Source organism: Pseudopodoces humilis, chromosome 1, assembly GCF_049639895.1.
Source record: "Pseudopodoces humilis isolate 2021_Gansu_Grassland_sample_001 chromosome 1, ASM4963989v1, whole genome shotgun sequence".
NCBI classification, from domain to species: Eukaryota; Metazoa; Chordata; class Aves; order Passeriformes; family Paridae; genus Pseudopodoces; species Pseudopodoces humilis.
In genome coordinates this window covers 85,049,994-85,074,507 of record NC_142200.1, presented here as the reverse complement: position 1 = coordinate 85,074,507, position 24,514 = coordinate 85,049,994, and the positions used below count along the sequence as shown (strand labels likewise).

General features: G+C 44.7%; 1 protein-coding gene across 1 annotated transcript; it reads left to right on the top strand.

The window, feature by feature from the left end:
- Positions 1-129: 129 nt before the first annotated feature.
- PXDC1 (PX domain containing 1) lies at positions 130-24,514 on the top strand. The gene is made up of 5 exons (XM_005525320.3): positions 130-688; positions 13,521-13,612; positions 13,888-14,005; positions 16,686-16,797; positions 22,843-24,514. The coding sequence occupies exons 1-5, from the start codon at positions 433-435 to the stop codon at positions 22,958-22,960; spliced, it is 696 nt and encodes a 231-aa protein (XP_005525377.1). The 5' UTR covers positions 130-432; the 3' UTR covers positions 22,961-24,514.

Below are 24,514 nucleotides of genomic sequence, written 5' to 3'. Positions count from 1 at the left end.
CCGCGGGGACCGCAGGGCTCGGCGGAGGGGGGTGGGCGCTGGCTGCGGGGCAGGGCCGTCCCCCCGCCTTTGGACGGGAGGGGCTCTGCCTTCCTGCCGAGCCGAGAAGGGGCCGAGCCGCCCTGCTCCCCGCCCCGGAGGGGGTGAGAGCCGCCCTGCTGGGCGCCGGGGGCTCGGCGGGGCAGGGTGCCCGGGCCGTCCCCTCGCTGCGGCCGCCGGCTATGAGGCACTAGCGAGCCTCCCTCCAGCGCCGGGAGGCGACACAGCCCCGGCGGGCAGGGCCAGCCCAGGGGGGGCCGGGCGGCGGGTGGCACCCCCCTTCTCTCTTCCTCCTCCTCCTCTTCCTCCTCCTCCTCTTAACTTGGCCACGGCGGCGCGGGGCGGTGCGCTTCGCCCTGCGCCGGCGGCGGGGGATGTGCGGGCGGCGGCGGGATGGCTTCGGCCGTGTTTGAGGGCACCTCGCTGGTGAACATGTACGTGCGGGGCTGCTGGGTGAACGGCATCCGGCGGCTCATCATCAGCCGGCGGGGCGACGAGGAGGAGTTCTACGAGATCCGCACCGAGTGGTCGGACCGCAACATCCTCTACCTGCACCGCAGCTACTCCGACCTCGGCCGCCTCTTCAAGCGGCTCCTCGACTCCTTCCCCGAGGACCGGCCCGAGCTGTCCCGCTCCCCCTTGCTCCAAGGTTTGAGCAGCCTCCGCGGCCCTGGCGCTCTGTGCTCTCTCGGCGGGCGGGTTTGGGCCGCCGCTCCCCCGGGGCTGGCCGGGGAGGGCGGGTGGGCGGGCGAGCGATCCCCCTCGGGGGAGGGAAGGGGCTGAGGAACTGGAGCCGCTGAGAACCGGACGGGGCGGGGGGGGGCAGAAAAACTGCGGGGGCGTTTTGCGGTCGGAAACTCCTCCCGGGATGTTGATTTGTGTTTCTCTTTTTTTTTTTTTTTTTTTTTTAATTTTTTTTTTTTTTTTCTTGACTATACGTTTGGAGCCGAGGGCTCCCCGCAGGAGGGTGGCCCCAGTATCGCTGCTGCTGTCTCCAGCTGCGCAGCTCCGGGCTAGGCTGGGCTGGGGGAACAGAGGGATCCCCGATGGCGCTGCCCCTCTCCGGTGCCTCCGGGTTCCCCGAGGAAAGGCTGGGGGGTGGTTGGTAGGAAAAAGGGTGTAGCTGAAAAATCTCCGAATGTCGGTATGTTGTTTGCCACAAGGAGGGGGCAAAAAAAACCAAAAAGGGCTGCGGCGCTTGCCAGGGGACTGAGCAACTCTGGGAGCTGGCGTAATTCCTCGCATAACTTCTGTGAAACGGGAATTGCGGCAGCGGCTAGTAGAGACGTCTGTTCTCTTCCAGTTTCTAAAGTGGATTAACCAAACTCCGCGGGATGGTGTCCATGCTCAGGCCTTGCTGTGCAGAAGTAGGATGTACCCAAGCTGTCTTGCCGGTTGGGTTTAGTTTGTTTAATGTTTGGGGTATTTTTTAGATAGAGTTATGTGTTCTACTCTGACGTATTTCAAGTGTGTAGAGTGGTGAGGAGCATCCAGTCATCTGAAAATGCGTGTAGCACTCCCAGTCTCCCCACTTGTTTGAGTTACGACGTAAATTATTTGATTGAAAAGGAACAGGGAAAGAAACTATATTCTGTGCATGATTTTCTCTGTGAGAGGATGGGAAAGTCTTCTCAAGTTCTCACTCAGCCTCTCACCTTGCTAGTGGGACCCCCTTGCAGAGGGTCTGCATTTTGCTGTTCTCGGAACTGGGTCTCCGCCGCTCATACAGGTGTAAACCCACGGGACTTCATTCCTGGGCCGTCCCTGGGTGACAGCGACCTCTGTTCCCTGTCAGTGACGATCCCTCCCGGCCTGCCTTCCAAAGGATATTTGCTGGCAGGTGTTCATAGTGAGACAGGTCTTTTTCCATGGTCCTGGCAGCTCCCTAACCTCTGGTGCTGGACTAGCTTTGGGGTTTTTATATGCCTCCCATTAAAACGCTCGTAGGTACGAGCCCTCTCCCCGGTCTGTGTCCCCCGGCTTTGCTGTCCCCGCTGTCGGGAGGTGGCCCCGGGAGCTCCGCCGCCACTCGCGGGCCCCGAGTGCCCTCTGCAGACGGCGGGGATGGGCGCAAGGCAGCCGGGGCGGCCGCAGCCCCGCACTCCGGCTCGCTGCGGGCCGCGAGTGGGAGATGCTCGCAGGGCTGGGTGCCGGAGGGGGCTGTCTCCTCCCGCCTGGGTGCAGGCTGGGAATGGGGCTGTTCCTGCAGATGCCGGATCCCACCTCTCAGCCTGGCACAAAACAGTGCCCCATGTGTTTCTGATGCTGACCAGGGATCTGAAGTACTGCAAAAGCTTGTTGCCCACTGCGTGTGTCCTGCCCAAAGAACTGAAGGTGTGATTTTTACTGCTTAGTGGCAGTAAATTCTCGGTAACGTGGCCTTCAAGTGTATGTGGCACCTGGGCCACGGCTTTTGAGGATGCTGGGTAGGTTTGGAGTGAGCCTGCCTGTGGTCTGCAGGGCACAGCACCTGCCAGAGTCACTATGACTAAAAATTGACGTCCCAGGGTGCAGGCAGTCCTTGTTGGCTTTCCGGGGCTCTGAAGAGTAGCTTGGCATCTGGACTGGGGTGTGTGCTGTGTCTGGCTGCAAATTGACTCGATCCTTGGCCTCCTGCCCTCCCAGTGCTCCTTCCCTATTGGTTATGCACAGGAGCAGCTGCTCATCCTAAAGCCCTTCTCATTCCTCAGTGCCTGTCTTAAGCAGCATGGTTCCTCTCCTGTCTCAAGGCCTGCCAGAGCTTTTGCAAAGTATTCAACTCTTCACTTCTCTCTGAAGTAACTTGTGCTGTGTGAGCCAGATGGGATTATAGTCCCTTGCACTGGCTTTACTTGACAGTCCCAGGTAGATACACCATTCATGCATGAACAACTGGGAAAGATTAACCATCCTCAGCCTGTGTTGCTCAATCTCTGCCTAAAATCTAGAGCCAGCAACCTTGACTTACCTTTATCTCAGGAACAGGCACACAGACTTCAGTAGAATGGGGAATGAGCAAAGCATCAGTTTAGGATTAGAAAAATCTAAACCTAATATAAAAAGATTATGATCTGTTTAGCTTGTTGAGGGAGTGGGGGTTAACTTTGCAACAGAGACAGAATGAAAATCAGGAGTAGTTTCTAAGCAATTACAGCATGCGTCACAATTTTAGCAATACTCTGTTTAAAATTATGCTGCTCCTGCTCTAAAGAAAATTACTTTGCAGAGTATGCTTCTCTGCCTAAAGAACACTTCATCATACCAACATTTTAAATTGGCTGGCCACAGCCTCTGATAACTCGACAAAGTTGAAACATAAAAACCTCATTTAACTAAGTGACAGTGATGCAAAGCTTTGTGTGTAAGAAGAGATTGCATGGGGCATGTCCAGTCTTTACAAAAATCATGGGATAAGCATGGTTTCTTAATGCCTTGTTTAAAAGCAGATGTCCTGCTATCTACAGTGAAGCTCAATGTACTTAATCCAACAAAAACGCCTGACAAAAGCCCATTCTTGTGTGTGTTAGCATTTAGTCATATACTTTTGTGTGTATTTTTATATATATACGAATGTATTTGCATATATATGTGAGTTTGTATGTGTGTGTGTGTGTGTGTGTGTGTGTGTGTGTGTGTGTGTGTGTGTGTTTATCATGGGCTTCCTGAAAGAAGGTGAATATCAGCTCTGCCTTTTATCTGGAGGAAGTGATAAAGTGTTGCAAACCAAATTTGCATCACATTGAAGGACTCCAAAGTCCCTACAGATTTGCCTAAGGAGCATTATAAGGACTAGCATTATCTTACAGCTCAGTCAAGCTGCAGTGTGTTACATTTAAGGGATATGACTGAGAGTGGAAGCTTGAGCTATTTGATGTTATTAACTTTTTAAACGAAAGTTGTGGTTGTTTTAAAAACGTCAGCAATTTTAGAAAGACTTAGTTGTTACCTTTATTGCTGGCTTCAGCAGACAGTTCCTGCTCTGCTGGAATGTGCTCCTTTTCTTGTTCAGCACGAGGAAACCATCCTCTCCATTCCTTTCTTGACCCCCCATCCTCCCGGACTGACTTCCACAATGCTCTTCCCTTCCTTATTTGTTGGAGCTGCGGAGTGCTTTCAGATTGCAGAGGAGATGATGGGAGGTGTAGCTGTCTGCAGTGGCTGTTCATCTTACCCTTTCTTTGATATGAGAGGAGGGGAGGTCCCTGGGGGGAGTAGGGCTGTATTCCCACAGTTTGGTCTTGTCTTTGGTAACTAATAAGAACATGTGGCAGAGGGCACTCTGCATCTGGAGGGTACAATGATGCTAAAGGCCAAGAACATTCAGCAACACAAGGCATCTCACTAGGAAACTGGTAAACAAGGTTAGATATGTGCATACCTGAAGGGTGACTAAGTATGATTCACTGTGCTGTAACTTGCTAGTATTTTATTTGTCTTTGAAATCTGCCTGTCCCTTGCTCTAGGCAAATGCACAAAAGAGGATCACAGGAAAACACAGGTTCATTCATTCCTGCAAAGAACACAGCCTAATGTTACTAAATTGTCTGTTTCTCTATATAAAATCTACTTTTGAATTTAATCCATTTTCTTGAGAAGAGCAGAGCTATGGACTTAGAAGCTGACTTAAAATTGATGGAAATAAAAATAGTTTCAACAGACCAAATAGACACCAAAACTGAGGTATAAATCTGGAAAATGACTCTTCCTTTTCCCCCTCCCTCTCCTATTTTCTCTGAATACTACTTGTGAGGAGGTCTCATCTAAGATTTATCCTAGAACTTGAGCCAGCTTCAGTACAGTCAGCAGTCACACACCTCCCTTGCCTCTGACTTCAGAGGGCAGAATCAACCCCTTAAGGAAGCCAAAAGAGCGCATTACCAGCCTTTCAAAACTGGGATATTTTTGCCTATGGAGTGGCAGGGTGGTTTCTGGCACTCTTCCTCTGCACTTGTTTGTTGCCTTTGTTATCAAAACAGATAGAAGATAGCTCAGATGCTCTTCCAATATAACTGTTCATATTGTACCTACCTGTAGTGCCTGGTCCTGCTCTGATACTCTGAGCTGCCAAATCAGAAACCCTCTGACAGATTTATTTTATTACTAGATGGGCCTCTCTTTCCAAAAGTTCTCATTTTCCTCCTTTCCATGTCTCCTCTGACTCATTCTGCTTTGTCGTGGTGTTTTTTCCACTTGCTCTTCTGTTATTTCCCCTCTGCTTCTCCAAGTTGCTTTCCCTGAGCTGCTTTCTGTTCCTCTTCTTTGGCTCCAGGTTTCCCTCTGGTGTGCTGCCATCCATGGTTATTTATGGCTCTGCAGATCTTCTCTGTACCCTTCCACCTCGCAGGTGCTCAACCTCTGTCCATCCATAGAAGTTTTCTAGTAGTGGTGGTGGAGATTTCCTGTACAAACCTTGCACCTTTACTTCGCCTCGTGGCGTAGAAGCAGTCACTCACCCTCAGCAGACCTGAGGGGTCCCTCACAGAGACCAGGCTGAGCTCCATCTCCAAGCCTTGTGTCTGGCCCTGGGGTGGCATCCTCCTGCAGAAAGGAGGTGATCAGCTGTTTTCCATGTCCGAGTGGCTGTGCAGCAGGAAGCTCTTCCACGGCTGCCATTGGAAGGATGTGCACAACACAGAAGGCAGTTCCCAAAGAGCCAGCCCAGGAACATTGCTTGCAAATGCTGCATTCATAACTTAGTCTTCTATATGCTGCACTACAGTGTTGTTGTTCTTGTTGTTGTTTACAAGACCATCTGGGAGTGTGATTTATGAGAAGCAGCATAGTGGTTTCCACAGACAGCAGCTGTTTCTTGGTGCTGTGACAATATAGATAAATACACTACATCTATTGTGCTCTTTTCATTGTTGACATTGTCAACAGTTCATTAGTGGAGCTTGCTCAGAGCTTCTGTCTTCTGGCAAACAAAAGATGCAGCTCTTGGTTATCAGGCTCTAGCAGAACTGTATAACCAAAATTAAGTTTGTGGCTTCTGGGTTTGCTTTTTTATCAGCTGAATTTCATGGTTCATTTGTAATGATGGAGATAAATGAAGCTGACTGTGTTGTTACAAAGCTAGACTCAAGCTGCCTTTTTGTGGTGAACCAAGGCAATGTGTCAGGGAAGTTTTTGGTGGAGAGGAATGGAAATGCAGTGTGTTTTTCATGACAGCCCTCACCTGATAAGAAATCAGCACTAAAAATGGTTGTAGGAGCTTGCATTTTTCATCAGGTTTTGACTGCTTTGTTCACTCCATCTTTCTTTCTTGTGGCTCATCAGGCATCAAGACTGGGAACTCTGTGGGAAAAGCCTGTCTGCTGTGTTTTGCCACCAAAACATGCCTTTTCCATTCCAGAGATCCTGGGAGATCTCATAATGAATAATACAATGTGTGGAAAACCCATCATCTTGAGGGTCTGGGTTTCCCAGCTTTTAACTTGCTTCCTTTCTTTTTATGGGTATTCAAATGTGCCAGGGTCCTCAGGTCATGGTCACTTTTGCTCTGGGGGATTTCAGTCAGGCCATTGTCTGGACAATTGTTTGTTCCCCATCCTGCATCTTCTTCAAATGAACTGCAAAAGAAGAAAGAGGTGGGCAGGGTTTTGAAAGCTTTCTTTCTGCATCAAACAGATTTATTTCAGTATCTTCAATATGTTTGCTACTAATATTGGAACTTCTGAAGATATGGAGTGACCCACATGCATTTTGTGTACTGATCCCTCTTTAAAAAATTTTGGTCCTCATAATCAAGCTTAAGAAAGGCAGCACAATATGATAAATGTCCAAAGTCCACCTCCTTACACCCACCCCTCTTTTCAGCTCTGCTGTGTCCTTTTAGTTGCTCCCTCAGTAATGCCACCAAGAGGGGTCTTGCCAGTGATATTGCATCAGTAGCAAATCCTATGTAAAGGCTGCAGTGACTCCTGCCACATGAGATGGATGAACTTCCCCACAAGGGGAAGGGGCAAGTGTGTCTGCCCCAAGAGAGAGGGATTTTTAGAGTTAGGCAAGAGGCATCAAAGAGGACTTGCTAGAGCTGCCAGACTTAAGTCAGACCAGTGCTGTAGCTAGGTCTAGGATCCTGTCTCTGGTGATGAGAACCAGATGCTGCAGAAAACAGCATAAATAACAGGCAGAGAACAGGAAAGTGATGGTCCTGGTCTCTAGTAATTGAAGATCTGACATCCCTGATTGCCTGTAATTATCTGCTCTTCTCTGGATCTTATCAAGTCTTTGGACTTAAGGGATCCCTGTGGTGTTATTTCTGCAGTTATTGAAGAAAAGTTGTGTGAAACAAGCTTTCCCATCTGCTGGGGTGTTTTTTTTCATTTCCTGCCTTTACATACCAATGAGTATTCCTTTGCCCTTCTGGCAATCTTTTATCCCCCTCTCCTTCATCAGAGAGGAGGCAGCTGTTAATGGGAGCTTTTACTACCTTTTCAGAATCCTGTCTGACATGGCTAATGCCATAGTTCCCAGGTGGCAAGGCTGAGGGAACAAGTGTTTGTGGTGAGGAGAGATCCTACCTGGGCAGCTGCTGGAGGGGCGAGGTATGGTGGCCATAAGGCAGGGAAAATGACAGCTGAGGTGGTATTGAGAAGACCCAGTTCAGCAGAGGGAGGAAGTAGGAAGTGGTGCAAAGGAGCAAAACAGCAGAAAAAATGGGGCTGAGTTGTCTGTCGTCTTTCAGCCTTGATCCATGTGCCAGCTGAGTAGCTTCAGTTTCTGCATGTTTCTGTGGAATATCTGTCTGTGGATCTGTCTAGAAGTCAACTAGATATAGTCCCTAGAAGCCTGATCTGACTTTGGACCTGGCCCTTCTTTGGATGAATCGAATTAGACTCATTTATTTAACACTATTCTCTGATGACTAGGACCTTCCTTCTATTGCTCCATCTACATTCTGGATTGCGTGTGTACACAAGGTTTAGAACATATCTGAGGGAAAGGAGGAATTGAGGGAAACGGATAAAAAAGTTTTAGCACTGCAGTGCTAAGGTGTTCCTGGGGAATAAGGGCACATCTCCCATTGAAGTCTGGTCAGGAGAGACAGCAAAGTAGCAGTCTCCCATGCAAGGCAACTTATATGTCTTCCCTAAAGATTTGAAATCCCTAACTGCTGCTTGGGGTCATGTGCAAAGAGAGAAGGATGGACTCATGATTTAAATCTATAAGCCTCAAATCTTTCTTGCAGTGTAGATTAGCAGAACACAGTAGGATTTCTCTCTGGATTTATTTGTTACCCCTCTTTTTTTCCCCTTTGATACCTACTCTGCAGTCTTCCTGTAGGGAATGGAGAGAGAATTAGATGAGAGGAGCTCAGTGCAACTTGAATCTGCACATGCATACTGAAACACACAGCATTTAGGACTATTGGCATTCCATCTTGCACATATCTTCAGAAAATACACGTTGGCTTCTGGTCTTGCTCAGCTCCCTGTATGTATAGAACAGATTTTGAGAAAATTTGGTATATCTTAGACATTCTTTGCTCCCATCCTGACCACAAACACGAAGTGTAGCCCTTCAGATTGGAGAGACGGGGTTTGCCCACAGTTTGGTACCATGTATACACAGTGACTTGTACATAGCAACACATCTCCAGAAAAACAGGCTTCTGTGTGTCATCATTGACATGACATTACAGATACATACCTGACTTGGGCATGAACTTACTCTTCCTTGGAAGGCACTAGAGGATTTTTGAGACAATGGTCATCTTTATATGCTGTCAGGACTCCTCTGTGATTTAATCATGAGCCTTGAAGCACATGCTGCAGTTCCTGTCCTGCTTCCTGTGATAGAAACATGGGACGCATTATCTGCGGTTTTCAGAATGTCATCAGATTTGGTGGCTCACATAGCAGTAATAGGACAGCTCTACCAAGGCTTGTGTGTTTCCATCAGGAGTTGGCTCTCAGTTCATTCTCCTCTGCCGCTGAGCTCGTTTCCTGCCTGTGTGCAGCTCTGGGCCCCTCTCCCACGCTGTGAGCCAGCGTGCCAGGTACACAGCTGCTGTCCTGCTCTCCCAGCCTCCTGCAGCTGCCCCAGCACCAGGGACCCAGGGCAGGAAGAAAGCTACAGGCTTCTGGTGCTGCTTGTGCCATACTTTTCCAGACACATGTTGCTCTGAGCAGAGTTGCTACCTACGCTTGGTCTCAAACTGAAAGCAAATCCCTTTCAGCCTTAAGGACTCTGCCTGGGGCTCTCGGTCTGGAAAGGGGCAGAGAGAATGTCAAAAGGACTGAATGAGGTCACTGACTGTGTAATAAAAATAAAGCAATCTCCCAGGCATGGGTGAGTGCCAAGCTGTGTTAGGCAGTGTCATCCCTCCTGTCACCAGCTAGCTCCCACGTGTGAAGGGCGAAGGAATTTTAGAACTTTGTTAGCAGGATTTGTGGCAAAAAAAAAAAAAAAAAAAAAAAAAAAGGAGCCAGTGGGACTCCAGTTTACCTTAAACATAGGTGTTTATAGCATTTAAATCACTTGGAAAAATAGCTAATTGTCCAAGTATAGTACAGGTAACAAGACAGAGAGCAAAGCTTTCCTGGGAGGAGTTTGTGCCTGTTTTCCATTAGCGGTCCAGACAAGGGCCAGAGCTGAGAAAAAGGCATGAGAACAGACTTTCACCATGACCTCACTAACAAATTTCCCAGCTCTGAGTTCAGCTCTGTTGCATGAATGAACCCATCTATAACAAAGTGAAGAAAGCACAACTGGTTCCAGGATACTAGTTGCTTTACTGGTATCTTATTTTTATGGCCCATGGGCAGAGACAACAGCCCTGGGACATGTTGTAGCTGCTGTATGGATGCTTCATATGTGGCCAGGGGGTCCCACACACTCCAGATGCATCCACATTTTGGTGCATTTTTGTCAGGGTTAATGAATAGTGGGGGAGCTGGGCTCTGTCTGCAGTGTCAGCTGGCATGTCCGTGTATCTGTTCAGATGTGTTTCCAGTGTCTGGAGATCCTGCAACAGTCTCTGGTTTTGTTTTTTTTTTTTCTCTTTCTTGCTGCTTTGACAAATCTTCCAAACAGAGGAAAGAAGACAGGCAAAGGAGAAGCTCCCACAAAGTGAAGAGTAGGCCTGGAAACTTGGGTGCGGTTCTGTGAACCTTCTTTACACAAATTCTGATTCCTGCTCAAACTTAATATAGTGTCTGGGTGAGAAAGGAGCTTGGATGGGGTATCCTCAGCTGCAGTCTCTTGCTTCTTCTGTGGAGTCTGGGGTTTCCTGCCTTTGACAGGAGTGGTTTGAGATATTCCCTGCTGCTCACCTAATTGTGCTGGCAAAGCAGAAGCAGCTCTGTGTTGTGGTGTGGGAGAGGAAATGAGGTGTAGGGGAGGGTGGGAACCCCTTAAGCCACTGTTGACACCAGAGACTTTACCTTGCGAAACCCCAGTGCTCCTCACGCACGTAGGTGCTGTGGTTGATGACAGCAGCCAGTTAGAGAGTGTTGAAAGGGATGGAGAGGAAGCACCAGGACCTCCACTCCTCCTGGCTGCTTGGGCAGGCAGTGCCTCGCTCTGGTTAGCACAGCTGTGGGCTTGGGAGCAGTCTGTCAGGTTGTGGGATCATGGTCTATGACTATCTGAAAACCACAAGAGCATCTGTTAACTTTTAAAAAACAGAGCCCTGTAGAATTAAGATAAATGAGGGCCTCACAAACTTCATGACAATTGCAGAAGAAATTACAGGTTTAAATATATGTGTATAAGCCCAGTCAAGTGGTTTCTGTTTGTTTGGGTTGCAGATGTATGAAAAAAAAGGCTTTAGCCTGGCCAAATTGAACTCCCTGTATGCGGAATTCATTTAAGGTCAGCAGCCTTACGCCCCAAAGCTGCACATCTGCAATCATTAAGCACATCTATAGGAAGCTGTCCAGGCAGATGTATCACCCTCCTTCCTACGCTGTCTGCTTTTTGGTTTTGGTATTACTGAAAGCTTCAGTAAGAAACTGTTTTTATGGTGTCAGATGTTACAAGTCTTCTGTGCCAGTTTCCAAGTTGGAGTGTGGGTTTGCATGGCTGGTGTCTTTCCAGGAGGTGGAAGGAGATAATATACCAGGGCTGGAAATTCCCTGTGAATGCAAGAAGCTGTAAAACCTCCCACAGAGTGATCTGTGACAGTGCAACAGGCTGACAGCCTTGTCTGACTTCTTGGTGAAGCATAAAAAGGCCGTGTGGAGCTGCAGATGCTTTCCCTGATTACTAATGAGAGAAATCCTGACCGCTTGGCTGGTTTTCCTCGTGGGATGAATGCTCAGGGCTGTTACCGAGGTGGTTTGGGTTTTTTTTTTTCTTTTTTATCCCCCTCCCAGTCTGAATATCTTAATTTGTTTGAAAGTATCCCTCCTCCTGGTAAAACACTAGTTCCAACAGTGCACACTTATCTGGGGAAGGGTCCAAGATCGAGGGCAGATTTGAGAGGGAGCAGTTGAATGCTGAATCCCTGGTGGATCGGCAGTGAGGTGGGAGCCACAGCTGGGCAGCCTGTGCTCTGACTATATCACTGTTTATGTAGAGTGGATCAAGACCAGCAGGAGAAGTGGAGACACCCCACGGCAGCTGGCACTGGGGTGGCTGGTTCTGTTTTCTCTGATGTGGGCTGCAGCAGGGCCAGCAGCGTGTTTCTAACATCATGGATGGGTGTCTGAGCTGTGGGGCCATTGGCAGCTTTTTCTTTCGTTTAGGGAAGATGAAAACCCTTTCATTGAAAAATTTGAACTTGTTCCAAATGTGGGATGAGAACATATTTGCGGAGGGGTGAAGCAGATCCACCCAGGCCTGCACCCCGTAGTTAGGATGATGAAGAGTGCTGGTCTGCAATTCAGGTCTGTAATGCCAAGCACAGCCCAGCCAGTATGCAGTCTGTGGCCCCATGCAGATGAGTTTCTTCACATTTACAGAGAATTTCAGAGAATTTCCAAGCAAAGCTACCTAACTGTAGCGTACACCAGCCAAAGCAAGACACACACACCACCTGTGCCCTTATATGCCTGCTGGTATGCATTGCTCTAATGTCAGGAGAGGGGGCAAGCTGTACTGGGGTGAGGAGATAGCCACGCTGAAAAAATAGGCAAAATGAAGGACTGCTGAGCAAGAGAAAGGCTTAGACAAGCAGGGGACTTTTGTGGGACAAGTGTCAAGTAAAGCCAGTTGCTTTGGAGACAATCTCTGTTTTATTTAGAGCTGTAACCGGAGGAGAGCGGACAGCTTCCAAGTCACACTTTTGTCTGGAAAGTTTCTGTGGGATTGTATCTCTTTGGTAGCAAACACCGAGGACTGGTGCAGACTGAAACTGTTTGTGGATGCTGTTCCCACACTCTGCATGTTTGATGTGTGGCTCTGCATTTGTCTTTCGAATAGGAAGATGGAGATACACTTACTTTAACACAATTGTAGTATATTGAAGTGCTTCCTCACAGACTGCTTTGCAAATTTTTAATTTTGATGTTTTTGATTTATTGTGTCTTTTCCTGTTCCAGCTTTTTGTTCTGTTTTTTTGTTTGGTTGGTTGTTTATTGTGGCTTGTTATATTTAATAGTTTCCCTTAGGTATTTCATTTTCATGGGTGTATTCTGCTCCTTAGAAATGATGCACAAATATAGAATTTAAATGATGATTTGATTAGAAAAAGTAGGTTGCAAATATCAACAATAAAAGGCCCACTAGAGGCATGTGAGATTTTGGGGTTTACTTCTCCTCATATGCCCTATACGAGCATCTAAGCTGTGCTGTATTTCCTTCAGTCTGCTAGAGGAGGAGAAAGTTACAGATGTCCTACAGGTTATACATACAAAATACAGGATCAATGTTTAAGATCGCCATACCGAGCAATTCAATATTGCATTGTAATGCATCATTTTGGATATGGGGCAGTAAAATTTCTCTTAGTCCCTTCTGCAGCACTGTGATAATTCAGTGACTGAATAGATGAAAAAAAAATCCTAACAGTTACCTTGCACTTGCAAAACATGATACTGACAAATTTTCCTTGGTCCACTCACTGGGGCTTACAGACTTAGAAATACAAAACTGCTCTCAAAGCCTTTTGCTTAGCTTGTGTTTATTTCCCCTCTTATCTGTAGAATATGTCTTTTGGTTTTCTTGGTTTTGTTTTTTTTTTCCTTTTTATTTACAGAAAAAAAAGTTATGAATAATGGTTCTTGGAAGCAGAAAGTGGGCTGTTTAACTATCACTGCTGGGAATGCTGTGTAGTGAAACTGCGGGTGAGGGAGTAGGTGGTTCTTCTTCTGCTTGTCTTGCAATTCCTACATATGGTCATAAACAGCTGAGTTTGTGTCAGGCGCACAACTCTGCTTGTAAACTACACCCACTTCAGTTTGGGGTGCACACTTTATCATCAGCTGGTTTAAAAGACATTTCTGGAAGGCATATTTGAGGTTGTTCCATGTCTTTCTGAGGGGCTGCTTCTGGCTGCTAAAGTGTGCAAAAGTGTGCTTTTGTTTATGCTTATTATCTATTTACTTTGTTTCTAGGGCTCATCACAATAAAAGAAGCCCATGATATAGAAGCCAGACTTAATGAAGTGGAAAAGCTTCTGAAGACTATTATAAACATGCCCTGGAAGGTGAGTAAGCCAAGTTCCAATTTAGCCCAGCTTGACTCCTCCTCCATGGTGACATGCACTCTCATGCAGATTAGAATGTGATGGGCTTTGCCAAACTCTGAAAGAAGCAGCAATTTAAAGTAAATGCTGAGTGCCAGAACTGTGTAATGATGCCTCCAAGCTGTCACTTGTAATAAGTCTTTCTGTCATACTCTGAAGGGGTGGAAATAGAGAAGAGGGACAGAGCAAAATGCTGGTTAAAAATAGATGTCCGTGTTTATTTCTCTCTTTTTAAGTATTCAAGATCTGAAGTTGTCCTCACGTTCTTTGAGAGGTCTCCTTTGGACCAAGTTCTAAAAAATGACAACGTTCATAAAATTCAGCCAAGCTTTCAAAGCCCTGTTAAAATATCAGGTAAGAATTGCTAACTTCCTGCAGTTGATGTAAGAATTGAAGAATGAAAATTACTTCATTTGCTGTTCCCATTATTATTTCTCTATCAACAATTCAAAATGTAGTTCTCAATAGTGCTTTGTGATATAGGACATAGAATTTTCCTTGATAGACTGTGCAACATGCATTCAGGCAATAAAGTGGCAGGTGAAATGGGAGGCTGACAAATGCAAAGCAGTGAATGTGAGGAAATTGCAGACCTTACTGTGTATCATCACAGTGCTGGTACCACTTAGAAAGGAGATTTTTGAGGCTATTGATACAGTTCTGTGAAAATGTAAGCTTGGTGCCAAGCAATGGGCAATATCAGCAGTGAGAATATTAGATATTATTAGGAAAGGAGGGGGAAACAGAGGAAAGTAGCCTAGTCCCATCTTGAATACAATATGCACAATTTTGGTTTCTTCATCTCAGGATATAATAGAATTTAAAATTATATAAATAAAAGGCAAGGATTCAGGTTGTTGAACAACTTCTCTAGAAAGGGGTTAACTAAAGAAGGACACTTCACCAGTGAGAAGAAATTACAGACTGGTATAATGGAAGTCTACAAAGCTGTGAATAGGAGGTCAATTACCCTGTACTTCTTATGAAACAAGAGCTCTCAATATCATTGACAGACAACAGGCTTTAAACAAAAGAAAGGTTATAATATTGTTTTGTTTCCATTCAAAGCATAGTTATGGAGTGGAACTCACTGTCATAGGATATGGTGAAACTGAAAGCAGAAGTGACTTCAAAAGGGAACTAGACAAGGAAGTGGAGGAAAGGTACATTGAAGTTCCTAAACCACAGATTGCTAGTGGATAAAGTGGAGAGCCTATCCTTGCCTATTCTTTTAGCATTTCCCCTCTTCATCTGCTACTGACCATTGTCAAAAGGTCTGTGAGCTTCTGATGTGCCTGGGTTTGCATTTCTATACTGAAACACTTTGTTTGAGCCTAATGGCAACTCCTGGTTTTGTGTCACCAGAAGAGCTTATTTACAGTTAATTGAAATTAAATACTACATAGTCCTCCAAGTTTTATAATGTCTGGCAAAGAACTGGTATCAATTTTCTTTGGTACTAACAAAACTATGTCAGCTGAATAATAACATGTTTTAATTCTAAGTTATTGTTGGCAGTGATGAGTCATACCTAATTAAATAGACGTAGAGTTTCCTACCTATGCAGCTATCCAAAAGCATCTTATGATAATTTTATCATTCAAGTGATTGCTGTCATTAATGCTAAGAATGGAGGTGGAAATTTGACGTTAATTGATATTTGCCTCATCTGGATGTTGCACAATGGAAATGGTTCAGTGTCTGACAGCACGGTCAGTAGATGGCAGTAAATGATAATGGGTAAAGCAGGTCATGTAGCAGTGAAATGCTGTAACTCTTAGGTCAAGTCAAGGACACTACGAAAATATCAACATTCCTGTTGGTCATAGTGCAGCTTTCTACCTGGCTCACAGTCTTGGAAAAGCATGCAAAAATGTTCTGTATTCTCTGAAAAAACAAACTGTCCCCTGCATGGTCCTGCTTATAGTAGTAGGTGATGGAGAAGATAGAAGCCCTCTAAGATGAAAGCTGAATTTGAATTTGTGGTGTAAAGCTTATTTTACAATCACACAATGCTGGTTCAAGATGAGTCAGGTGAAGTGTGATTCTGCTGGGGTTCAGTTTTCACAACACCCAAATGTATTCTGCTAAAATGAGTTGCAGTGAAATACGGAATGAAAGTCAAAGAACACTCTCAGGAATAATATGGAAGTGAGTCTTGGCTTCACCTTAATGCAGGAGCATGTAATGTTAAAAAAAAACCAAACCTCCTCTCTCCTGTCTCATCTGTTCATTGCTTGAACTGTATATATAGTTGAGATTTGTTGGTGTGTTTTCTGCCACAAACTGATTTTTTTTGTTGTGCTGATAACAAGCAAGGCTCTAACACAGGGTCATATCTTGAGGCAGATCAAAAGTTATCCTGCTTAAGTCAGTGCTGATGTTTTTTGAAATGGACATTTATTTTGCGCTGGTCCTAGCTTTGTCTAAAATTGTGTGACCAAAGGAAACCCTTGTGAATTGCCTAGTTTGACTTTCCATATAGCACCAATGTGGATTAACTTCTCATTCACATCAAATACTGTTCATTAGTTATCAATTCTCCCCAAGGTAGTAAGTCAGTGGAATTAGGTGTAAATTTTAGACATTCTGTATTGGAGGCTTCTAACACAGTTAGAAACAAACAGTATGAAGGCCAGTGTAAAACATGGTATTTCTTTACATGACTTAGAGCTGGTGGTTGAATTAACTTGTAAGGTCACTTTTCATTTCCCTTTTTATATCTTTTATTTTTGCTTAAGCCTAGAACTGTGTAAGAAAAATACAATTACGATTTGGTAGTGGTAGTTGCTTCAGATGCTCTGTGTAATGAATAGGTGGATAAAATTGCTTCAGCACTGTCAGTTTGCAGATGTGAGAAGCTGTGAAATCAGCTCTTCATTCCTGCTTTCCTGTGCAGATTTTCAGTGTCATGCACACATCTCTGTTCATAGCCACGTCAATTACATATCAGTGTCAATTACATATGATACACGGTTGTTTTCCAGCTTTTTTTTTTTTTAATATTTTCTTTTTTTTTTTCTTGTCCCAACAGAAATCATGCGATCAAATGGATTCTGTTTAGCCAACACTGAAACAATAGTCATTGACCACAGTATACCTAATGGGAAAGAGAAGCACCTGGATGTAGATTCAGCAGAACATTTGTAAGTGGAGTTTGAGCAAGAGCAATGCTGTCACCTTCACTATAGCTTTCCCACCCCCTAGCAAAATGTTGTCTGTCTAAGAGCAAGACTGGTACAGCTGTCATCCTGACTGGTAAAATGTTACTGGGCCTGATTGCTAACACTTGACAGCAATTTCCTGTTAAAGTGGGTAAAATGGGAGAATGATTGACTGCAGAGTGATCAATCCTCTGTGTATGAAAAAAAGAACTGAGATTGCTGTAGGGGTGCTGTGAAGGGAGAATTATTTTTTTCTCTCATGACTGTGATGAGAGCTGGTTTGAGCCCAAACTTGGAAACTCCAACAGCCTAACACATGGCATATCCTGCTACAAAGGGTAGTAGAACGTTTGGGAAGCAAAACACTGTCCTCAGAGGGAACACATCCCTTAAAGTAATTGAACAAAGGTCAACAGCTGCTCAGCTGGGACTTGGGGTAGCATGTGTATATCCTCAGGGAAAAGGCAAGGTAGACTGGTTTCATTGGAAAGTTCAGCCTCCTAATGAATGTAGGTATTCTGGGGTCAGAAACCTGTAACCAGGAGGGCTTCTTTGGCCATAAACTAAAGCACAAGCAGCTCCATCTCAACATGAGGAAGAACTTCTTTACATTGAGGGCAGCAGAGCACTGAACAGGCTGTCCAGGGAGGTCACGGAGTATCCATCTCTGGAGGCCTTCCAAACCTACCTAAGACATCTTCCTGTGTCACCTGCTCTGGGTGACCCTGCCTTGTCAGTCAGGTTGGAGTGAATGATCTCCAGAGGTCCATTCCAACCCCAGCCATTCTGTGATTCCATGATTCATGTAAGTCTTAATTCAGTGACTGTATTCACAGATGGGTATTGATGGAAATATCCATCCTACAGATGTCTGCCATACCAGGTAATTGATATTTCAATGAGCTTCAGGGAGTGAATAATTTAAATATTTTTGGTGAGAAATGTTGAGCTACTTTTTCATTAGACCAGTTGAATGAAGGAAAGAGAATACTGAAAGACTTACTGAGCCTTTATCTTTGAATGCAGTAATCTGTCTTGTCATATTTGAAATGCCAGTCTGTAACAAGATTTAGAGCTTGGCAACATTTTGGCAGAGGCTGGAGAGTGTATCTGGCTTCAGTGTAATTTCTTGAAGTCTTTTTATTAACTTAGTGTTTTGAACCTTGACCTTGCTAACAGCATTTAAGCTTATAAGCTTTTAATAATGAGGCTGAAATGGCACACTAGAGGTTATTCTGTAAGGCCAATACGTGGAAATCAAAATTGTTATAGTTCACAGTGGATTACTCTTTGTACTGAGAGTGACAAATTATAGGAGAAAATTACCAAAGAAAGCATTTTCCTGCTTTATTTTAATTGTTTATTTTTAAAAATATTTAAAAAAATATTTATAGCTAGTTTTGATTTTAAAAATGTGCTCCAGCCCAAGCAAAACTTACCAGCCTGGGATCAGAAACTACAATCATCTAATTGTCATCCTATTGAAGTCAGAAAAGTCAGAAAATACTAATGTGATAAAAACTGAATGGCAGGCACAGTTTCCCATAAGCTGTGGTAGAAGAAATGAATCTAGGGTAACAGCCTGACTTTGTGCAGCCTGACTTAGTTTAACTTTCCAAAGGATGTGAAGTCAAGAGTCAAGAAGTTAATAAATTTCAAATGTGTGTTTTATACAGTGCCCTAAATTTTCCTGTCCTGCAGCTGTATTTTATAGCCAAGATATAATAGCCAGGAGATAATGGAGCCAGTACAGCACAGCTGTTTTTTAAAAATTGAACCTTTTTCAAAAGCAGAGATTTTCTCTACTGTTGGTTTAAATGTATGTTATTAGCCCAGAAAGGAAACTTTAAAATCTTTCAAATCCTATGCTGCTCCCTTTCGGTCTCAGTAAAATTGGATTTATGGTGTGTTCTACCCTGAAATCAGAGTTAATTCTTTGTGGGCTTGATATCCTCAGATGGGAATTTTTTCCTTTCAGCTGCATTAAACACTTTATGACTTCTGGGTTTTGGTTGCTGATGGACTTGAATGAGACATTTTGCAGAGCAAACCTGTATTTTTTGGGAAGAGGTGCTTGACGCTTCAGCAGGAAGTGCCCATTCCCTGTGCTGGTTAGCTATGTAGCCTGCAGTGCCACCTGCCCAGTGACCCATCAGCTGAAAAGCCTCATACTTGTTGCAAAAGAAACCACAGCACTTTTTCACATTGCAGTTGCTTACTCTTGTTCTGAAGTAGGTCTTTTCTGCTTCCTTCCTTTTCTCTCTGATTTTGGTTGGCGGCACACCATACTGTTGCAAACTGTGGTGAAGTCAGTGTGCTCAGCATCCGTGTGGTGTAGCTAGTCCTTTTGGTGGTAAATAAATGCATTTGGACTTCTGCTTTGGTTTTGTTACAGAGGTACCTTTCTCTGCGTAGACAGTTTGCACTTCTGTCTTCTAGGCCAGCAGCCCAGCCTGGGGCATTGGATAAGCTGCCTTTTTGGCAAATTCACTCCAGTACCTGAAGGAGGCCCGCAAGAGAGATGTAGAGGGAATTTTCATGGGGGCATGTGATAGGATAAGAGGGGTGTCCTTAGGCTGAAAGAGAGTAGGTTTAGATTAGCTACTAGGAAGAAAATCTTTAGATAAGGGTTGTGAGATACTGGAACAAGTTCCCCAGGTTGTGGATTCCCCATCCCTGGAGGCAATTCAGAAGCAGGCTAGATGGGGCTCTGAGTAAACTGACCTAGTGGAAGGTGTCCCTGGCAGGAGGGTTGGAACTAGATGAACTTTAAGGTCTCTTCCAAACCAACCATTCTGTGATTCTATGAATGTATATTTTAAATACTTCCAGTGGTGGTGACTCAACCACTTCCCTGGGAAGCTTGTTCCAATGCTTGATAACCCTTTTAGCCAAGAATTTTTTCCTAATATCCAATCTAAACCTTTCCCAGAAGAATTCAAGGCCCTTATTTCTTGCCTGTCACTTATTACCTGGAGAAGAGTCCAACCCTGCACCTGGCTGCCCTCTTTTCAGGGAGTTGTACAGAGTGATAAGGTCTCCCCTGAGCCTCCTCTTCTCCAGGCTAAAAAACCCCAGCTCCCCCAGCTGCTCCTCACAGGACTTGTGCTGCAGACCCCTCACCAGCTGCACTGCCCTTCTCTCAATGTCCTTCTTGCTGTGAGGGGCCCAGAACTGGACACAGGATTTGAGGTGTGGTCTCACCAGTGCTAAATACAGGGGGACAGTCCCTGCCCTGGTCCTGCTGGTCACTATTTCTGATCCAGGCCAGGATGCCATTGGCTTTCTTGGCCACCTGGGCACATGCTGGCTCCTGTTCAGCCACTGTTGGCCAGCACCCCCAGGTCCTCTTTTGCCAGGCACTTTTACAGCCACTCTGCCCCAAGCTTGTAGCTCTGCTTGGGGCCACTTGTTGAGACACAAGTGCGTGACCCGGCACTTGGTCTTGTTGAAGTTCATACAATTGGCTTCAGCAGATCAATCCAGCCTGTCCAGATCCCTCTGGGAAAACCTTCCTGCTCTCCAGCACATTGGCACTCCCTCTCAGTTTGGTGTCATCTGCAAACTGACAGAGGGTGCTCTTGATCCCCACGTTCAGACCATCACTAAAGATATTCAACAGGACTGGCCACAAAACTGAGCCCAGGAAAACACTGCTTGTGAAAGGCTACCAAACAGGTGTAACTCCATTCACCATCGTTCACTCTTTGAGCCCAACCACCAGTTTTTTACCTAGCAAGCCTGCCCAAATGATAAGCTTTTATGTTGTTACCTCTTCTTCCTGGTGAAATCTGACTAGCAAACGTAATGCATTAACCGAGGTTAAAATGGTAAAGAATTTTGTCTTACAGTACAAGAAGTAGGCTCTTGAAAAAGACAAGTGTGTCTGTCAAGGTTCTTTGAGGGAAAAAATTAATGGCAGTGGTTCAGGAATCTGAAGGTCCACAGTAGAGCTGCAGAATTTATTTTGAGAGAAAGACCTGCTGGTAACAGCACAAAAGCATTTTGATGGTTGGTGTACACAGCTAGAACATTTACTGTGGTAACCAGTCCTGGCTTATTGAGTTTGGTTTTGTATGAGCACTCCAGAGCAGTGCTTTGCAGGCTGCTCTGCACACAATTCCTTTTTGGTGGCAAGAAAAGCTTTCTACTTAATCACAGCATCTGACTTCCACTGCTTTGGACCTCATGTTCTGCTTGTAGTAACCTATCAGTGAGGCTGGAGAACCACAAAATCTGTGGGACCTTTCATAGGTAATAATGTAGCTTTATGCTGATAAGAGACCAGAATCTGAATAGCCTTCTTGACTCCTCTTCCACTTTCTTCACTCTATCTGTCCCACTGGTATTTCATAATCTGTTGTTTCTGGATGACTTGCAGTCCATAAGACAGCACAACGTGATCTGTGAAGTGTTTGCAAGAAACCAAGTCAACTCCCTTGTGCACACGTTCCCACACATGCAGGCAAGTAAACAGCCTGGAGGGACTGGAAGAATGAAGCTAATAAACATTCAAAGTTCAGTCTCATTGTTGTTTCATTTAAAGTGAAGAGCAAAGCAACAGCACCGCGTGAGAAAATCCATGAGATTTCTGCTCAAAAAAAGTCTTCTATTTTGGGTCTCATAGTTTAAAAAAAAGAGATGGGAAAGACCAGGAAGGAGAATGGAAAAAGATAGAACTGTGGCCATACATTGCAAGATGTATAGACCAGGCTATCCAATAACCCATACTTCTAAATAAAGTTTTGGGAAGAGATGGGAGTGGGAGACTTACCTGTTTTTTTATCCTACCACTCTTCTTCAGCTCCTCTGAAATACTTAACTCTTGGGTCACCCTCTAGGGTGAGGTTAGAGAGATGTCTGCAATTGTTTCACTTATCTAAAGAGTCTAACTAGGTCATGTGTAGATGAGATGCAGTTTTAAATATTAATTATTTTAAAGCTCATCTGTTTATGTTTATCATTCAGAGAGCTGCAGTAGGCCAGCTAGGCTGATAGAGGTCTTGGAGACATGCTAAAAGTGAGAGCTGGGTTAAAATTTCTTTTTCCATCTTCTGCAATTTTTTGCAGTTTCTACCTCCTTTTATTTCTCACTCTGTCATAGTGAATGACATTTCTTTCAAGATATTAAAGAGAGTTTGAGCAAAAGAAACTTTATGGTTTTTCAAACCCTGTTTAGAACTTAGGTAAAATTTAGTCCTTGGCCTGCAGTGGCTGTCTTTAACTGCTTGACTATCTAGGAAGAAGATAATGTTTCTTACCATAGAAATTCAAGCCTTCTTAGAATGGGAATATATGCAACTGAGAAGTGTAGGTTTTAACAGCTTGATGACTTCTGGTTGAGAGTAGGTATGAGACAGTAGGTAATTCTTGCAAGAGTTCACGTTATGAAACAGGTGTTAGAAAGTAGGGAGGAAAATACCAAAACAAGTGAAACTAAATTTCAGAATCTTATTATATTTTGAGATTCTTTGATTGTCAAAATCTAAATCTTGTACCATGGGAAGGACAGCTAGACTCTGGAGGAAGGACACTGTAGTCATTTTTTGCTACCTATATTAGACACTTGGCCTCTTACAAAAGCCAAACGCAGAGAAGGAGCCTGTGAAGTGAAAGGCTGGGAGTCCAAATTCAGATGGAAAACAAAGGCAGTTTCTTTTTCACTTTTATGTGAGAACTGAGACATTTTGTGTTGTTGACACATGCTGTGGGAACAAAATAGAAGGATGTGGACTACAACTGTGTGATTCACTCTTCCAAGACTCATTTGCTGTTTCCTTCCTTCCTTCCTTCCTTCCTCACTAGTAGCTTTGAAAGTCAGGGGTGACAAGATTACCTGCTTGTGTTCACCATGGTTCTCACTGGCCCATGGTTTACTCATAAACACATGAGTATAGGAGAAGAAGGAGGTGTGGGTGGAATCAGGTCCAAGTGCTTCTCCCACTCCCTTAGTCCTTTTTTTCCAATTCCTTTGATGTTCTAAATGACTTAATGCCTTTTGGTGGTTTTTTTTTCATCTCTCCTTAGGTTCGAAAGTGTTAGTGACTTTACCTCAGAGCTGGAAGACAGTGATGATCCAACAGCCTATGTTACCAATTTGACATACTACCACCTGGTCCCATTTGAGACTGACATTCTGGACTGAGGCTGCTCGGGGATGCAGTCAGCCAGCATCCAGCCAACCTCTTTGTCCATAGGTTCTGCTATCTCTGGCATTGCATCTCAGTGAATAAGGCTGTGCAGCCAAGACCAACAGCAGGGAAGATCCAGCAAGAGTGCCACAAGGCTGGTTTTATAAGTGTGGTCCTCTGTTGTGTGTTATGGAGACATCTTGTAAGGAGGAATCTGCTTTGCTGCTGAAAACAAATTCACTTTCTGTGAAAGCAAGGCAACAGAGGCTTCCTGGGGATCGAACAAGTCTCTGCTATGTCTGTGGGAATTGCCACCCTGACACAGCTGTCAGAAACTTGTGCTGAAGCAGGCACAAGTCACCCGTGCTCCTTGTGGTGCAAGTTGAGTTCCCCTTTTAAGATACCACCAGAAACTTCCTCAGATGGCGTGACCACACTTTTTATGCTTTGTAAGCAAGAAGACAAGCAAACCAGCTGAACTTTGTCAGTTCCCTCTGCAGTTGCTTAATGGAGGTCTCGTGGGTCGCTTTTTGCTCGGCTACCGGATGATTGGTGCCTTACACGAGATGTCAGAAATACCACTGAGTGCCTCCAGGAAACAGAACACATGAGCTGACAGCTTTACTTCTTTTAATCATGGGCTTTTGTATAATCACTGAAAGGCTGACTGCTCTTTCCTGGAATAGTAAAGCAGGCAGCAACTGGCATTGCAATGAACTGTGCATGATGTTTGGGTACCCAGATGATTTCAGAGGTCTGGAAACCGATGGAAAGCTGAGCTGCTCCACCAAGAAGGGTCAAGGCTATGGCAGGCATTTTGATAATATTTTTTCTTTTCATGTGGACCAGCATATGTGAATGATGCTTACAGACGTTTACATCAGAGAGATGATTCCCTATGCATATTTCTTCCCAGAGGATGGGAAGGAAGACACTGAGATTTATGTTGTGTTTGGACTGAAAAGAATGATAAGCTGCAGTGTGCCTACAGTGATAGGAAAAACAGTCTCTCCACTGCCACCCTGTCTCAAGGAGTTTGTCCAGTTTTCTGAGATCTGCCTGGAGGGGTCAGGTACAGACCTCCTTGTTGTGTAATGCCATGGATTTCAGCAGATAGGACAGTGGGAGCAAGAGTGTGAATGGACCCTGCAGCCTCTTTACTATTGAGTAGTGCAGTGTTAAAGTCTCCTTGGGGTCTCTCCCTTGCAGAGCACCCTGAATTCCCGGCTCTCACTGTGAGTGCTCAACGCTCACCAACATGACCTTTCATTGAGCTTTTTGCCATCTGTTTGCAAATATTATTTTGAAGGGACTGAAATGGAAAGAAATGCATTTTTGGACATGTTTCTTGGAAAAGAGGCTTGTTTGGTCCTGAAGAAGCTGACACAACTCCACAAATCCCTTCCGCAGACTTTTCATTTCTATCTATAGAATAATGGTCAAACAGAATTTGTTAATGTAAATAATAAATTATTGAGAATCCTAATTCTTTTACACAATATGTTTTTAAAATATATTTTAATGAAATAAAATATAACTCACCTTCAGTACACTTCTGCAGCTTCAAA

Excerpts from the sequence above, each read along its gene's own strand:
- PXDC1 (XM_005525320.3), top strand. The coding sequence starts at position 433 with ATGGCTTCGGCCGTGTTTGAGGGCACCTCGCTGGTGAACATGTACGTG. Across the intron at positions 689-13,520 it reads CCGCTCCCCCTTGCTCCAAG|GGCTCATCACAATAAAAGAA; the intron begins GTTTGAGCAGCC and ends CTTTGTTTCTAG. Across the intron at positions 13,613-13,887 it reads TTATAAACATGCCCTGGAAG|TATTCAAGATCTGAAGTTGT; the intron begins GTGAGTAAGCCA and ends TCTCTTTTTAAG.